This window comes from Aquila chrysaetos, chromosome 21 (genome assembly GCF_900496995.4).
Source record: "Aquila chrysaetos chrysaetos chromosome 21, bAquChr1.4, whole genome shotgun sequence".
Classification (NCBI taxonomy): domain Eukaryota; kingdom Metazoa; phylum Chordata; class Aves; order Accipitriformes; family Accipitridae; genus Aquila; species Aquila chrysaetos.
Window position 1 is genome coordinate 8953059 of NC_044024.1, and position 17978 is coordinate 8971036.

The following is a 17978-nucleotide window of genomic DNA, read 5'->3' on the forward strand; positions in this document are numbered from 1 at the left end:
AAAACACCATCAACATCCCCTCACCACAGCTTAACAAAATACAGCATCTCACCAGCTGAGCCACAGCAACTCCCCACATGCTCTCAGCCCAAAGCAAGAATAAAGTAAGGGGTCATTGGTTTGGAGTAAAAGTCACTTAGTCAATGAGTAAAAGAACACCAAATCCCAACAAGTTTGCCTTAAAACCATTTAAAATGAACAATTACAAAAATCTTTTTGTATGCATCCTATGAACCCTTAGATGCAGGTGAAACTGCTTCGTTTTGTCTGGTAAAAACATCCATCAGATTAGTCCAGCTTCTTGAGAATAGCCAGGCTGTAGTTCAAAAAGTGTTTTCCAGCAAAGACTGCTGTTTGAGTTACTTTGTTGCAAAAGCACATGGCAGGGAATAAAACATTTACAAAGGAAACACTATTCCTCGCCTACAACTCTTGATCTGAACTCTAAGGAAATTAGGAGTATTTCTTTGTAAAATTAGCAGAATCTCCGAGTATCAGTGGAGATTGTTATTTTCCTTTTCTGAAAACATTTGCTTGGCTTCCAGCTCCTGTGTTTGATCTAGCTGCAGTGTGGTCAACTGCCTGCAAAATATGTTGCCATTTTTCCCATGCGTAACCGAGTAAACTGAAGGTACAAGGAGCAGCTGATCACCAGTGGTTTGCCTTCAAAGAAAGTAATTTTTCATCTTACAGCCTCTCACAGGATCTTTAAAGATAAAGCTGAGTAGAACTGTACCTTTTAAATAAACAGAGTAGTACTGAAGAATTTTTCATTAAGTGAACAAGGGCAGCAAATGCAAGATTTCCTAATTCCATACCCAGTTTTAAATAAAGGTTTGATCAGTGTACTACATTCTCTAGCTTAAACAAGCTTTTTGAATCAAAAACACCAAAATTAATGACAACAAGGTCTACTTCTGTAAAATGTTTTTTCCAGAAAGACTCTAGCCGATGTATATAATTACACATGTATTTCAGGGACAGAAACTAAAGCCCTGAAGAATTCTATATATTCTCCCCTTCATATATACAGTAGGATCATTCTTAGGGCAAAATAAAGAGTCAAGTACGTAATACAGAGCATATGCATAATGAGTTCAACAAAGCACTTTAAAGTGATTAAATAATAATCCTTCCTAAATTCAAAACACTGCCACTAATGCTGCTTAGAAAAAAGTGCTGCTTTTATGTAGTACTACTTCCATTTGCCAGCAGAAACACTAATGACCAAAAAAACCCCCCACCAACCAATAAAACGACCAAACCTCCACAACCTTAGAGGACTGAACACAAACATACAAACATATTCTACAAAAACTATGTATCATCTACAAGTCCATAATTATGAAGTCAGAACTAAACATTAATTATTTTAGTTGTTTATGAACCAACTCTAACATCGTGAGTAGTTCTCATCATCTTCAATATTACATTCCTACTTAATAACTTTTATGCCCAGAATTTATTAATAGCAATCTCAGCAGCTTTTGTCTTGTCACTATGTTACTAGCTTCTCCTTTGACAATTTATATGAACAAATAATTTTAGCCTGTATACACATACCAAAAGACTTTCAAAGATAGCAGAGAAAAAACCAAGTACTATAAGCAAAAATCTCATCCTGCCTGCTTATGCCAAGAACAGGCAAAAATGCAGTGTCATTTAGCCTTCTGTGTTGACAACTGCAAGCTCTGGATACCATCCTACAAAACCCTGAGATCTGGAAGCAGCATACCACCTTCCAGCTCCTGGCTTCGGCCTTTGCAAGCAAATAATACTGAAAAAAATAACATACTTAAAAAGTAACATTTTTTTCTCATGACTTAGCTTTCAGACAAATCCATGCCCTGCTTTATTTCACCATACAGCTACAGAAGCATTTAAGCTGCTTCAAGAAGCAGGTAAGGTCAAAATTGCTGTTTTCAGCAGTAGATAGGCCCAGATTATATAGATTTCAGACAAATGTCAAGGTGAACAACCTAGCGAAGAGAATGTTTTATTTACCACAACCAGAACCAGGACTAACTGAACATCAGAAGGAATAGAGTTGAGCAGCAAAAGGAAGTCTCATTCAGATCAGTAGCTTAAAAAGACCTTCAAGACATCAGAGAAACAACAGAAACAGATTTCAATTGCAAGAGGCAGGAAAGAACATCTTATAAAATGCTTGGGGGGCAGGGGAAGCCACCACCTTTATCACACAAAAGAAAGCAATATCAAAGTACAAGTAAAACATTACCAAGTTTTGAATACATGTAACACATAAGCATTGTAATCTCACCTACACTAGCTTAAATGTCATATTTATTGGTTTTATTGTAGTGTGGCTGGTTGGTTGGTTTTGGCTTTTAGGGGTTTTTTGCTGTTGTTTTGGGGGTGGTTTGGTTTTGTTTAATTTAAAGACAACACAACATTTTGGGGCAGCATGGTTGTTTCCAGGTATTTCTTAGCACAGTTTGGTCAGCCTCCAGGGGCAGACCCAGAGGTTGGGCATCAGAGCAAAAGAATTCCAGGCCCAAAGCAGCCTCTCCTGATTTCACCAGCTCCATGAAATCCAGGGAGCTGATGCTTTTGAGGCTGCAAGTCTTCATCTTTAGTGTTTCTACAGGCAATGCCAAAAGACAGAACTGTAGAGTTTATTGTTCACTGGATTGCTTTCAGATCTGATTCAAAAATTATAACATTTCTAAAAATAATCTTCCAAGTAAAGACAATTTGCAATCTAGCATGCCAATCACAACAGTCTGTGTTACAGTAAGTACTCAATATTTATTTAAACATACAGATTTTTAGAGTACTGCTAATGTTCCTCTACAAAGAATTGGATTTTAGATATTACAACTTGTTTAAAGTATTTAAGTTTCTCAATAATTCAAGCCATTATTAAATGCACCCATCTTCGGAAAACCTAGACTAGGTCAGGATAACATGCCTGTGGCATACTAGGTTATCAGTAACATCCATTTGGAAAAAACTGAGGAAAAAAAAAATCCAGCTATTGAAATCCGACACCACTCCTGCTATGGAATTTGCAAGTACTGTGTGAAGACAGTGAAACCAGCAGAGCATTTTGCCTTCCAAATCATCAGAATGGTTAATTTTTAAGTTACCTTTCTGTTCACTTGTAACTGTACAAGTGATCACCACTCAAACCTGTTCACCTCTATGTGTGTATCAAGCAAATGTTTCTTTTCTAGGGAACTGAAGTATTCTTTTGGACCCCCTATAGTGCCAGAGGCTGCTTCTCCAACACCAAAATACCTTGACCTCTTCATAATCTCCTGAACACAGCCCCAGCATTGCTCAGTGGGTCCTGCAGCAGGGAATACCCTCCTATGTAACCCAGAGCTTCCCTGCCCCAGCTTCAGCAACTTTGGAATTGGAATTCTAGCAAACACAAAGACTATCTTGGTCATCCCAGTTTTGCTATGGCAAAACTTAGCAAAGGGGGAGAGGAGGAGAGGTCCTGGTACCATGTGTCTCCTTGCCCCATGGAGGACAGGGTTATGCTGCTTGTTGGTACAAAACAATCAATGCCCATGCTACCCCCATGGTTTTTATTTGATGTTCAGAGATTTACTAGTTAGAAATAGTGCACAGCAGAAGAAAGGTACTGACTATGGTATAAACACTGTGTCTTATTTAACATGTAAAAGTCCTAAAATAAGTCAACATCACACAACCTACACCACCTACTAATTTCATCCTCACAAATGTTTGTCTACACTGTGCTAATGGGGCAGAAGGAACAGCTCTAAGAGACACAGACATTGACTCTCCTCCAAATAATTATGAATGCCATTTTTGAGGCAACAGAGCTCTCGCGTTCTATCTATACCTTGGCTGCAGAATAACTCTTCTCTCATTTCAGTACCTGTGCTCTCTAGTTACTTTTATGCAACATACCAGTCCTGTCGCTGCACAGTATCAAACAGCCCTTAGTAAAGAAACTCACAAGATCAATTACTTTTTGTTCTTGGCACAGGACACAGCATCACAACACCCACCTCTTAGATATAAGATTAGCATACCTCCAGCACAGAAAGATACTGGCACACAGGCCTGAAATCAGCTTATCATCAGGGTAGTGCTGAACACAATGAACTAGCTTGGATCCAAGCTGTACTGTCCTGGATTTGGAAGACTAGTGAGTAGTGGTGGAGGTACACCAGCAGATCTTACTGGTCTCATGCAAAGCTTGTGTGAAGAGGAAGAAGGTTTGATGGCACCAAGCCAGCTGCATGCAATTGCTATTGCTGTGTTAGGCTCTCCAGCACACAGTAAATCATTTCTATTACTAGTTTTATTCCCCACGCTTCCAGTATCTTGCCTTAGATACAGGTTTGGAACACAGACAGCTGCCACCCCTATGCTTTGCTGTAGCAAAGTACTATTCTAGTGCAAGGATGGATGAAAAGACAAATACATCTTGGTTAGCAAGCCAAGGGAGCCTATCTATAGCTTTTCACAGGGAAATCTGGTTTTGCAAAGCAAAACAGGGAACAGAGTTTCAGGGTAAAACTTGGATATGACCCTACTGCAGGCAGAAGAGAAACAAGCCCTGGTCAGTCACTCAAGCAGGTACACGCTGCTGTTTACTGAGACCAGCCTAACAAAAAACTCACCTTTTCAGTTCTTATTTGAGGAGTATTTTAACAGATAGTAAATTCACAGGTTTAAACTACTTCCTCAATAAGCCCACAGAGCATTAAGTACAGTGAAGAGTCTACAAGAGCGTCCATCACTTGGTCCTCCTTACATTACAGCTAGTGAGCAACAGGTTAGAATTTTAATAGTAAGTGAATTCGTTCCTTCCTGTCAAGTTATTTATTTCTGCTGGTTTTGAAGGACACTCAAACTGAAACCTAGTGGTCAAGTGCTTATGTTATTTATTTTTTTTAAAAAAACACTTGCTCAAGTCCCAGTCAAATAAAAATAGTCACAGGAGTTTAATATAGGTAAAACATCTCCAAGAGAACAGAGAAGCATAAACTGCTTTAGTACCTCTTTAGAAAAAATACATGTTAAAAAAAAAAGACACTGGAGTAGACAATTCCTTTAATCTCCCACAGCTGAGACATTCAGACACCAGATTTTTAACAGAAAGCTGTCACTTGTCCTCCACCTCCATCCATTTCCAGGCACCACAATTCTTCCCTTTTCTCCAGCTCTAGGACAGACTATGTACCTTGATAACAGAGTCTCTCCTCTCCTCACCCAAATTATTTTTTCCTACACAACTGGAAACAGCTTTAGTGCAAGGAAGAACACGTCACGCACTGGCTACCTTTAGGCCAGCAAGCAGTGCAGCACAAACAAGGCAGTTGTTTCTAAGGAGATGACAGCCACACTACTGCATTTCAGGGGTTTTACTTCAGAATAGCTGTCCTGTAGACTCATCACTCGGTGGCTGGGGTGCATCTTCCAGTTTTATTTCATCCAAAAGCAATGCAGTTCTTACACTCCAAGGCAGGTCTGCAATGTGACCTGAGGTGCACAGGAGATCTGCTTAATTGCACGTTTGTAAGCTGAACTCTCCTGTAGGTGCACCAATCGAAGACTAACTCATTTATAAAATAGACTGGACCAGCTTGTTTTCTAAAGCATATATATCAGTGAATGTGAACAAGATCAGAACTGCATTCTAGTGCAATATGTAACTGTTATTGACAAGCAGTCAATTAAATAGGAAAAAAAAAGTGTTTCTCCACATCTCAGAAAAAAAAATTTTTTTTTTTTAAATCACACACCTTAGGAAACAAGCTCAGTCAAACTACACCATGTGGTTCACTGTCCTTTTAAGATGACTTCAACATTAAACAAGATATGGAAATGCTTTTCCATCAAGAAGAATTCAAGATGTTTATGTAAGAACAACTCAAATTAATCTTTAAGCACAGTATCCATGGCAAACACTAGTAGAGAGGCTCTTAAGCTCCAGTTACAAAACGAGTACTGGGGCCTTCTGTTAATGTCGGCATTTATAGAGAAGCAGTACCTTCACCTGTAAGAAACGTCAAACAGAGATGCTCAAAGCTGAAGCTATGCTTGGAATCAAGTGATAATAATAATCAATGCCAAGCAAAAAAAAAAGCCTACACTACCTTTTTATTTATTACCTGCTGCTCCTGCTTTAATCTGTCTCTGGATTTAGCTTTTTGGTCAACAATATTTCATGTGTTCTGACAGCTACGCTCACCACACTTTTTGCTGCACAAGGATGAAAGGACTACACATGAAGAAAGGAAAGTATAAATACCAAAGAGATCATGGTATCACTCTGTTTCAAAAAGCATTCTTATTTAAATAAAAGAACATTATCCAGTTAAAAAAGCAGTATTTCTGAGAAACGCTCGACAAGCTAGGATATTTCAGTACAGAGTTGAACCAGAACAAGCTACGTTTTACACAATAGCTTAATGGAGAGTGAACACAGATGTAATCATACAATTTGCAGCTCTAGCACAGTAAGCAAAATGAGAGGCTACGTGCTTCTGTTCAGCAGCGTAGCAGTCATTTTAGAAATACCATTATAGGTGCACCTAAAACAAACACTGTACAGGGGGCAACAGTTTAAACATGGAAGTTTCAATCAAAAATTTGCATTTACCCATAGCACCCGTTGCTCTTCCAGACTATCACACATGCTTTCAATGCCAGTCAGCCCCCAGCTCTGTCCTCCTGGCCCCTTCCTACTCCCAGCATGGTTGGAAAAGTCACAAGGAATAAAGGCAACAGCTAAGTGGCTACAGAGTGTGTGCTATCAGCACAAGGGCACATTTTTGGGAATCAAGTGGAGAAGAATTAATTACTGATGATCCTCTAGCTTTACAGCCCAGAGCTAAGACAACACAGAATGATCCACACTCATTTTGAAAACTGTCACATTCCTCCCTGCTCCTTCCAAAAGCACATCATAGGACTAGCAGCACACCAGAGTGCTACATGTATTGCAAGATTACTTTGAATCTCAAGAAGGTAACAAATCTAGAGGGGTCACCTAATCAACTGATTTCCTCAATTCACATTTGAAATGCTATCCAAAACACTGCTGGGGAGAAAAAAAAAAAGACAGACCTTAGATCACAATTAAATTCATATACTCACTGAAGGAACACAAATTGAGAATCCTCAACTAACTAGCCTAGCAAATAGCGTCAACTTCACCTTCAAGTCTGATACAGCAAAAAATACATTGGTGGAGTTGGTAGCATTGTCACAGTCAGTTTTTTATTTTAGAGGACAGCAAGTCACAGCTTTCCTCTAGAGTCGTGCGATTCAAAAGCAACTATCTCAGCTGCAGCTCTTTTGATTAACTGGAGGCACTCACCACCTCACTCTGTCTTGCAGCACCCTGCACACTTCTTCACGTGCTGTCACACTGAGGACTTGGCCAGCCTGAGACTATGCCCACGGAGTCTCCAGGGCCTGCAGGCTGCCTGCCTCCCAGGAGCAGGCCAGGCCCTGTTCCAGCCCAGGGCGCCCACCACGTCCCCAGCCTGCGAGCCAGCACGCCATCAGGACGCCTGGCAGCAGCCAAAGGCACCAAGTGTTCTGGCTCAACAGACACAGATTTTCCCACAAAGCAGAGTTTAACTCCCCCCACCCCCCCGCCAAGTAAAAACCTACTTGCTCTACTGGTAACATGCTATGAAGACCAATACTAATGCATTATTCTCACTTACAAGCAGAGCATAGCAACACCAGCTTAACCACACTGTAGATCTTTGTTTGCAGTCAAATTAGTCATTCAACAACATCTATCTTATGAAGATTTGGGGTTTTTTTAAAATACTATTCTACACTTTTAAGCATTTAAAAGCACCTCTGAAAACGCAGCCAAATCAACAATAATCTTCATCTTTAAAAAGCAAAATTAAGGAGTTCTGAAGCATTGATTTTATAGCCTAGAATAACATTGAACACATCTAGTGCTGTTTTTCCTGGAGAGTTTGCATAGGAGCCCAAGCAAAGAATCACAGTAACTGGGTAAAACATGAGATTGGCCCTGTAGTTAGAAAATAATAACGAAGAAAAAAAGCTCTTTAAAAGAAAACAGGGCTCTGGTTTACTTGTCTGGTAATAACTCGTTTGAGATACTTGTAAATGCCAGATCTTACACCAAAAGAAACTTTGTCTTCCAAACACTCTGCAGAGTGAATATACGGATCAATACAAGTCTATGGGCAACCACAGATTACGATCTGCATAATGATCAAGTCTCATTACAAGAATATACTTTTTCCTTGGCACCCTACTAAAACCTTAACCCTAGAGCATGCTGCTTACAGCTGAAACTGATTACTACACAACTATTTTCTAACTATTCTAAAATTAGCAAGAAAATGCAAAGCAAAAGATTCCTTTAAATTACTACCTGCTATACTTTTTTGGGGGGATAGAAGCACAAGAGTTACATACTAAGTGGTACACTGTAAGAATAAAGTTTAAGGAGGAAGAAAAAATTCCAAGTCTAAATCTACAACAGTGAACTACTTAAATAACAATCTGCATTTAAAATTCAGAAGAGCAGCAGCTGCTCTTTCCATTGATTTTTTTGTAGCCTATGTTATTAAATAAAATCAGGGATACAGGCATTCAAAATATAGAAGGTGAAGAAGAGAATTGCTGAAGACTGGAGACATCCAGAATCTTCTCACCGGGCCCTTAGACTCACACTGCTCTGCCCTCCAAAGGCACTGATCTCCAGAAGACAAGTCACACAGTATAGAAATTACTTTTTCCCATTTGATTTCAACTGTCTGAAGTATAAGAACACTGTGGGAGACAGCACTAAGTTTTGTCTTTTCTGTTCACAGTAAGCTCAGAACAACATTCTTGCACCATTGCTGAAAATCACAGTTCTTTCTGGCAAGCTGTTTTGAAAAATATGCAAGGATGAACGTAGAAGTGTCTGCAACCTTAATTACCTTTTTCCATTGTTACAGTGTGAGACAACCACCATTTAACACCTTATTAGTTTTTCCATTTTAAAGTTTAAAAAGAATAAATGCCCATTTTCAAGATAATCACAGAAGTATTCCGTGCATATTTTTAGCTACACCACAAAGCCAGGTTACAAGGCCTAGGCCTTCTTCTGTAAATACCAACGAAAAAGAAATCTTTTAAAAAAACCCACATGTGAAACTCAAATATTAACAGCACAAAAGAGGCGGTGGCAGCCAATAAAGATTACACGTGGCAGGAACCACCAACTTCACAAAGCACCTTCCCTCTTACAGAACAACTCACTAAAAAAAATACAGCTATGGAGATCCAACTCAACTGTTTGATTCCACATTTTAAGCTTCTATTTTTAAAATAAAAGCGACCTTTGCACTGAGGATGAATTAAGCCTCTTAGTGCAAACATATCTACTTTTGTCTAGTTTATCCTGTAGTCTTAAGGGCTTACATCTTTGAATGTGTCCAAGATCAAATAAAGAACCAAACAGAAAGATGAAAAAATAAATTGCTACAGTGGCTATGAACAACAGATGTTGATTTCCATTCAAGGCCTCTGGCATCTCATCAATAGTACGAAGCAGCAACACACTTTGGATGAAAAAGCAACCTTTTAGTTTGCAGATTCCTGTAGAAACAGAACCAGTTAAAATATCTTCATTAAGAATTAACCTAGCAACACAGGCTCTCTCCTCCTGTGAACACAAGTAGCAGGTGAAAGTGCAAGCTCAAGTATTTAACTAACTCCAAAAACTAATGATAAAAACTACAGCCAAGCAGAGTTTGGTCCATCATATCTATCAAGAAGTTGTTAACTTCTGAACTACCCTTCCATTTAAAAACAATTCCTTTCAAAAACTTAATCACCTTCTTGTTGCACAAACTTGAATTTTTACAAGAGACCTCAATTTCAGAATGCACCAAACTATTTCTTTTAGAAGAATGAATCACTCTGTTCATTACTGGTTTGTTTGTTGTTTTTTTTAAAAGGGAAAGATACATTACTATGCACAAAATTCCTTAGTCTAGTGCCTTCTCCTCATTACACCAGTTCCTGCAAAAGGTTGTTCACTACAACTCACAAACAAAAGGCAGGCAAGCAAGAAGCAGTCACTCAGGAGAGGGAGAAAGAAGTAAGACTAGCATGCTTCTGCATGTTTAAAAGCATTTTAACATGCTTTACACTACCCAATATGTTGCCTCTCAGGAAGGGGAATGTGCTTTTTAAACGATGCTCTCTTGGAATGCATTTAGTACCTTTATAAGCTAAAAGGAGCTACAACACTTTATTGCATGCTTGCTATAGGGAAATTCCTAAGTTTTTAGTAAAAGAGATTTTCAGACTTTTATATATTTTGAGAGACATGCACTGCAGTATCTAAAATACAAACCTACCACTTGCACCAACAAGAACCTTTTAACTGTCTTTGGCCTTACTTGTCTAATTCCAAAATAGATGCTTAATTAAAAAAAAAAAAAAGAACCTTTTTGCATGCATACACACAGAGCACACATCCTTCATCCAAAGACCTAAGTGATAGGCAATTAAATAGAAAAGAGCAGGTAAAAACTGTTTTGTGGGGGATTCTCAAACAGTATTAAGTGATTTTGGTTTGTCCTCAACACGAACTAGACAATCAGGATTTGCACGAGTACTCCTTACACAATTAAGTGACTTCTGTTTCTTTTCTTAAATTCATTGTGTTTAACAGAGGAAGAGCAATTGTTGGCTTCAACCTGCCAGTCATCTATGCTGAAAGCCAGCCTTCTGAAAATACACAAATTCCATGACAAAACCCAAACCAAGCACAGTGGAAGAGGTATTGGAAGACTGGAGGAGAGGTGTGCTTAGTACTTCACAGGCAATGGAAGATGTTAGTGTTCAGAAATACAAGTATTACTATGACTGACTCAAAACGTGTATGGTGGTAAAATAGGAATGGCTATTCTCTCCGCTAAACAAATACAGAACATAAGTGTCCTGAATTAGTCATCAATAACAGACACTGCATATCCTACCTACATTTCATCCAGTTCTTCAGTACTATACTCTGCATGGTTTGGTTTTTTTTATCCTTCCAATAATGCTTGGCTAGTAGGTTCACCAAGTTTATACATTATGTACGGCGTATCTGGAGAGACAGATAGGCCTCTCCCATTTACCTCAGTTTTCTTTCTCTTTTGCATCTCTCGGCTATCAGCTTCCCTCCTGCCCCTGCAGCTGCTATCTGCCTTGCACCAAACAATTCTGCCTGCATACCTCTCTACCAACTTGTAAACCTTCAACCGTACTTCCAGCTGTTCATGCATCCTTTTCCACAGCGCAGGTCAGACCACCAAGTATTTGCATTTGCCAGAAGCCAGACCTTTTACATGTAAAACTGATGGGTTTTGGTGTCTCAAGGTTCCTGTAAAAGCCTAATCAATTTAAGATTATTCTGTGGATTTGCTACAGGTTAGCTTACTAGATATTCCTCTATTTTTCATCCTTGACAAAAGTTATAACACAAACGCACGCATTTCCCATCACCTCAGGCAGCTTTCCTGAAGATCTCTGCCTCAAACCCAACAGGTTTCACAGCTGGGTTTCTCCTTCTCCCTGCAGCTCAGGGTCAGGAGCTCTGATTTCATTTCTTCCAGAAACAGACAAATAGATCTGACATCTCTGTTTTGCAGCACAGCCTATTCATTTGCCACCCCTCTTTGCAGAGTCAGTGGTAATTGGTTACATTCTATACCAGCACAGCTTCTGTGTGAAAGCAGAATTAAAAAAATGCAAGCAAAAGCTTTTGTGACACTAAAAAAAAAATGAGATAACAAAGTCAGTCTCCCTGAGTCTGACCTTATGAACTCCCAGTTTTGAAGCGCTATTTTAGTAACATAAACAAACAGGTTATTTACCTATGGTAAGTATTCTTTGACAGACACTTAAAAGAGCCTTCTACAAATTCCTGTTCCAGCCTCTAAGGTATCCCAATCCAACACCAAAATCAAAGGTCATCAAGCTCAACTCCTTATAAGAATTTCACAGAAACAGAAGAGGCTGCTCAGAGTCCATCATGAAGGGCTGCTTCCACAAGAGACCTCTTCAGCACTGAAACCTATGTTCAGACTAGCAAGGAACAGCAACAGAACTGGAAGGCTTCCTATCTATCAGTCCCAGTTGCATTTCTCAAACAGTAAAGTGTTTCACATACATTGTATTAAGGATTTTGAGCTGCTTCTCAGGCAGCTACATACATATTTCTGCACTCAAATTCAGGAAGCCTATTTTTACAGTGCAGTCACAACTGACTCTTGAATTCAGTATAACACATAACAGAAAGAGGAAAATACATGTAATTTCAGATTCGGCAGAGTAAACGTAACTTAAGTTCTCTCAGTCCTCTGACTTGTGACCAGTTCATTTATGAAGGTCATACTACAGAGTCTCACAGGAACGTAAAACAAAAGCCATATTTCTGTGACCCTATCACAAGTAATATTCCTCAAGCACTGAGGAAAGGCCACATCGCTGCTAGCAGCCAGGTATCAGTCACAAGGGAACAGGGCAGTCCGGTTAATCAATAACTTCACATAAGACCACCATTAGTTTTTTTTTGTCTGGGCCTGAACTAGCCATCTGCAGCACAAATCCACAAGCAGACCCCACGCTACAGGATGTGAGGTTTAACAAAAATCAAGAATGGAAAAAAAAAACAACAAAGAGCTAAGCCTTGCTTTCCTTTTCAAAAACTCTTTTTAGGCAGGGATTTCAGTATGAGCTCCATTTACAGAGAAATCTAGGTAGATCTTGGTGAAACCTACCTCCCTCTTTTCTGCATCACTGGAAAACAGGAAAAGTTTGGGGAAGGGGGCAGGTGAGAAGACTCTTCCCTTTTCCCCATACTTTTACTCTAGCACCACTACTTCAGGAAAAAAACAAATAAAATGGCTGAAGATTCTGTCCATTTATACTGAGGCATGTGCTTAGGTGTAGAGAAACACATATATTTGATAGAGGGGGGACAAAAGCAGCTGAGGATGCTAAAAGTTTACGCGATTTCAAAAAAAGCAACTGGGCAAATACATAGAAAAAGCCGCAGAAGACCATTACTGACATACCAACCCTCAGCATGGGTCTCTGAACCACAAACTGTGGGAGCTTGGGTAAATGCTCTGCAGAACTGTCAGTAACACACTTGGCCTGTTTTCACCCTCCTTCCCATGCATTCGGTATCAGCCACGTTTTGCAGAAAGGGATGAGAAGGGTGGGTCTGGCACACAAGGCTCAGAGGTACTGCAACACCAGGTCAAAGCACAGATGGGATGGAGCAAGCTCTGGGTTCTAGCAATCCATGAATATAAAGTCTTCAAAGCATGGACATGTCAGGTACCATATTCATTGAATCAGATAATGCATTTATCTTAGCTAGAAAGCCAAGAACATCAAATACTGTGCCAGACAGCAAGGCTGTTCTTAAACCCATTTTTCTCACCCAGAGAACGGGATACACATGGGAGAATAAATTCCTTCAGTACCTAAATTTAAGCACTAGTCTTTTAATATTACGTAATAGACACCTGCCACATGCTACTGGTTACAAAGGAGTTTTACTATAGGTATCGTTAGCTTCCCAAGCATGCCAAACACCCAAAATCAGAATGGACTGGCTCACTTCAATGTTGCTAACATGCCACTAACCTGAGACAGACTCACTTGACAGCATCCTGTTACAATTTTAATCTAAAAACAGTGGAGGAAAAAACACACTATAAACATGAGGTTGAACATTCTTACTTCAGAAAATAACATGCTATGTTTGCCTCCTAGTCTATAAAAATCAGAGTCTGACCCAACATTCAACAGAACTTACAGGTATCTTTCCACCTATACAGGATCACATGAGTTGACAACTACAGGTTTATACAGTTCATAATATGCTTTTAAAATATTAAATATTTGTCTCTTATTGGAGAGTATTTTGGAAGCAAAGCAAGAGTTGTAAATGCCTGCATCATAATTACTGTCACAAATCACCATCTATACATTACGTAACCAACATGAGCAAAACAGCTGATGAGGTTTCAGAGGCATTTGCTGTGGGAATGGAACTGAGATTCCTACCATCCCCATCTCACTGTCCCCACCTTCCCAGGACAGCACCCTGCCCCCTCTTTAGATACATGCCACCACAGTTCTTTGCAGAACCACACTGCAAACTGAGACTCAGTAATCCCATTTTAAAGTGGCAAAACAGAGAGCTATGAGCAGTCAATTAAAAACAGGAGCGACTGGGAGAGGGACCATAGGTCTCGTAAATAATTTCAAACTCTCTACGCTGAAGACAGTTCCGAAAACGTCATCTTACTTGCACAGATTTTAGCAAATCTTTGTGCAATAGCAGGATCCTTTCACTTAGCACAATACCACCACATGCGTGATGTTTTCTTGAGACATTCTTGTCCATCAAAAGTGAACCAGTGCTGCTGATTTAAGATACATTAAGGCTACACGTAAACGAATTCTGAAACAAAAACAATGCACTCATCTCACAGGCACCCTTGCTCCAAGCTGAAGTTCCATAATGCCTCTACCTCTCCTGGGTGGTCTCAACTCCACAACAAGATTATTTCCCTCAATTGCTTCACTGGTAACCTTAAGAACTATCTGTGAGATTATATAATTTAATTAGGGTAAATCATAAAGAAAACAAGAGGATAAAGCAGCCACTAACGCACATACTTGGAAAGCATACTTGCAAAATGCATTCACTTGTCAAGGTTGTTTTCTCCTTCTCTAAATCAAGAGAGATAAAGTATTTAACTACAGCAGCATTAGCAAAGAAACAAAATTTTATTTCTTTTACAACATGTTTTGCAAGACATACAGAATCTAGCCTAGACCAGAAAGTTTTCCTGGCATAACTATGGTTGTTAGAAAACACAACAGAGGGGTATCATAAATACCAGTAAAAGGTCTCGAGAACATGTCTTCAAACAGGGGAAGAAACATTGTTGCTGCAAGGCTTTCTCTGCTCAAGTAAGAGATAGGATGACAGCCTAACCACACTAATTTATGCCATGAAGTCTTTACGTAATAGCTGAACTGGAGTTGTGATCATAATTATTATAAACATAAATTTATTGATCTGCAGCCCATTCCTACGCAAGTTACTAAGTTTTGAAAAAATATTTTAAGACTGTTTAAGGTCCAGTTTAAAAGCCAGCATGCTAAAGGTAGAAAAATAAATTTCTAAGAAGAGACATTAGCAAGTTACAGGAACTACAACACTTTTTTTTTTTCCTTTGGCTATTTACTGTATGTCAAACATGATTCAATACTATGATGGGTATCACACAGTCCCATTTATTTCAATTACTATTTACTAAAACTGGGAACACAGACAGATGCTCATTAGTACATCAGAATGTACACAGAGGCTCATTAAACATAAGGATCTTCCTCAGCAAATCTGAGTATATATGTGGTAATAACCTGTAGCATTACCACACAGACCTCCAGCAGAAGAGTAATGTTTTTATTAAATCACCAGTATGCTTGCTATAACTGCAGTAGAAAAGTTTCTTCCTCAAACTTAAGAAAGGCCTACTTGTAAAATAGTTGACACACGACTAGGAGAAAAAACCCTTCACGCAAGAAATCTAGTTAATGCTTGCGTGACAAAGATTTGGGTTTTGCATCCAGACACAAACATGGATGGGGAAAAGGATGTGTGCATTATGCATTTAAAAAAACAAAAAACAAAACCAAAAAAAAGCACTCTCCAAGACAGACCTAGGGTTTTTTGACAGATAGTAGGTTTCTGTAACTCAAGGAGGATGGCTTCAACTCACAGAAATAGGATGACTTCCGCACCTTCCTCTGAGAAAACGAAAGGTGCAATAAACAATAAATACTGACTCACTAAATCACTCCTGTCACTTCAGAAAGCAGGCTGTACTTTTTAGCTGTGTAAATATATTGCTGATGAAAGGAGCCAAGATGCATAGCTCTTGATAATTAAGTTTCCTCACTATCAAAGATGTGAGCAGACAGCATCATTGAGCACAGTTATTTTTACAACTTCTCTTCAAGAAGTTTTAGCTGGGAGATCTAGAGAGGGTTCTCTCTTCTTCTCTGGGATGACTAGCAAGCGATTTTACATGAACCTCTTTGGCTGCCATAGTATGGGTCTAAGGCCCAATGGTTATGATAACTACTATATTAGTCATGGCAAATACAGTCCTAATCCAGGACTATTCAGGAGGATTCTAAAGCTTCCACAGCAATGCTGTTTTCTGTGGCATGCTTTATTTAAATATTTTAAATTAAGTTGGACGTTTCTATCAGCAAGTTGAAGGCTACAGTGTAAGGGACACAGAGCCCCGATTTTTTTTCCTCTTGCCATAACCTCGTGGCACAGTCGACGTGATAAATGGCATGGCCCTACTTGCCTCAATCTTGAGGAATGAGAAAACAGGGACGAGAGAAGTCAGCCAGGCGGACTCCACGTCCAGCTCACCACAACCCTGCACGGAGATGTCTACCCGAGTGGGAATTACACGCACCTTACACAAAACCGGTGCAGGTTCCAGTGCACAGCGGGGGGGGGGGGGGGGGGGGTGAACCCCAACACCGCTGCTTCTTCCTGCCTCGCAGAGGCGGAGAACAGCCCCGGGTGCCTCCGTCCCAAAAGCCACAGCCACGCCGGAGGCGGCAGCGGCGGGGAGGGTGGCGGGGGGGGGGGGCTCCGCGCCTGTCCCCTGGTCCCCCGCTGCCAGCCGGGGGTCCCGCAGACGTGAGGAGGGCGCTGCCTCCTGCCCTAACCCCGTGCCCCCGCAGCCCGGCCGGGACGCGACCTCCGCTGACGTGACGGGGGGTTAAAACGGCAGCGAGAGGGGGCCGGGACCCGCGGCGGAGGGCTGAGGCGAAGGCGCGGCCCCCGCCGGAGCCACCGCCTCACGGGAGGCGGGCGAGCAACGGCCGGGGAGGCGGAGCGCGGCCGGCCGCCCGCCTCCCTCGGCACGCCGGGGCGGTGAATCACGCTCCCGTCCGTCTCCTCCCCCCCCCCCCCCCCCTCCTCCATCTCAGCAGCGCCCTCAGCCTCTCTCCTCCATACAAAAGCAAAATGTCCGCCATCTTCACAGGCTGCTGCTGCCGCCGCCGGGCCGGACGGGGCTGCGCCGCGCCGCCGCCACGCCGAGGGCGGCCCCGCGGCGGGGCCGGGGCGGTCGCGGGGGGGGCCGGGGAGGCCGCGGGGGGGGAGTTATTACCTTGATGCAGTAGGGCGGCTCGTCGAAGGTAACCAGCATGTACCTGTCGCCGCGGCTGGCCGGGTCCCGGGCCCGAAGCTGCGAAGAGAGCGGAGAGAAGCAGCGTGAGCGGGCGAAGGGGGCGAGCGGGGCGGCAGCGGCGGCCCCCCCCCCCCCGGCCCCGCACTCACCTTCATGAAGATCTCCACGGCGCCCTTGGCGATGTCCAGGTAGCTGGTGCCCAGATACGCCCGCTGGTTCATGGAGGCGGACGTGTCTATGAGGAAGAGGAGGATCGGCATGGTCCAGGCAGAGCCCCGGCCCGCCGGGCACCCTGCGGGGAGGAGGGAAGGGGGGGGGGGGAGCGGCTCGCTCACTCCCCCTGGCCGGCCGCCTGTCCGCCCGCCCCGGCTCGGCTCGGCTCCGGCTGCGGCCACTGCGGCTCGTTACTGAGCTGCCTGTGTTCGCCGAGACTCAACTTCTCTTCCCTGAGCTTCCACCAGCACCATGTGACCAGCGCGCACGCCATTGGCTGCCAATTATACCCACATTTGCATATTCATGAGGGAGAGGAAGAGGGGGGGGGGAGCGGGGAGGCGGCGGGGTGAGGAGGGAGGCGGGAGGCGCCGGCGGACCCCTCCGCGCGCGCGCCGCACCTGTCACCCCGCTCCGCCCCTCTGCGGGGTTCCCCGCCCCTCGCCCCAGGGGCCGCCCCGCCCCGCCGCGGGGGCTCCCCCGGGGAGGGAGAACGCCCGGTGGCGGCGGTGCCTCGCTGCCTGC

At 42.3% G+C, this 17978-nt stretch overlaps 1 protein-coding gene across 6 annotated transcripts in view; it reads right to left on the reverse strand.

Annotated features, from left to right (window-relative positions):
* Window positions 1-17718, reverse strand: part of LOC115333651 (integrator complex subunit 6-like) — a 42505-nt gene extending 24787 nt beyond the window's left edge. For 3 of the 6 annotated variants that reach the window (XR_003920881.2, XR_003920880.2, XM_029996893.2), the window contains exons 1-2: window positions 17390-17707; window positions 17220-17297 (exon numbers count right to left, since the gene is read on the reverse strand). Coding sequence is in view for 4 of the 6 variants with exons in the window: in XM_029996893.2 (XP_029852753.1) it covers window positions 17220-17297; window positions 17390-17500 (189 nt within the window). In the remaining 2 variants the exon portion in view is untranslated. Of the gene's footprint in view, window positions 1-17219; window positions 17298-17389 lie in introns of all 6 variants that reach the window. The other 3 variants (XM_029996897.2, XM_029996896.2, XM_029996894.2) reach the window with 2 other exon arrangements.
* Window positions 17719-17978: the final 260 nt, after the last annotated feature.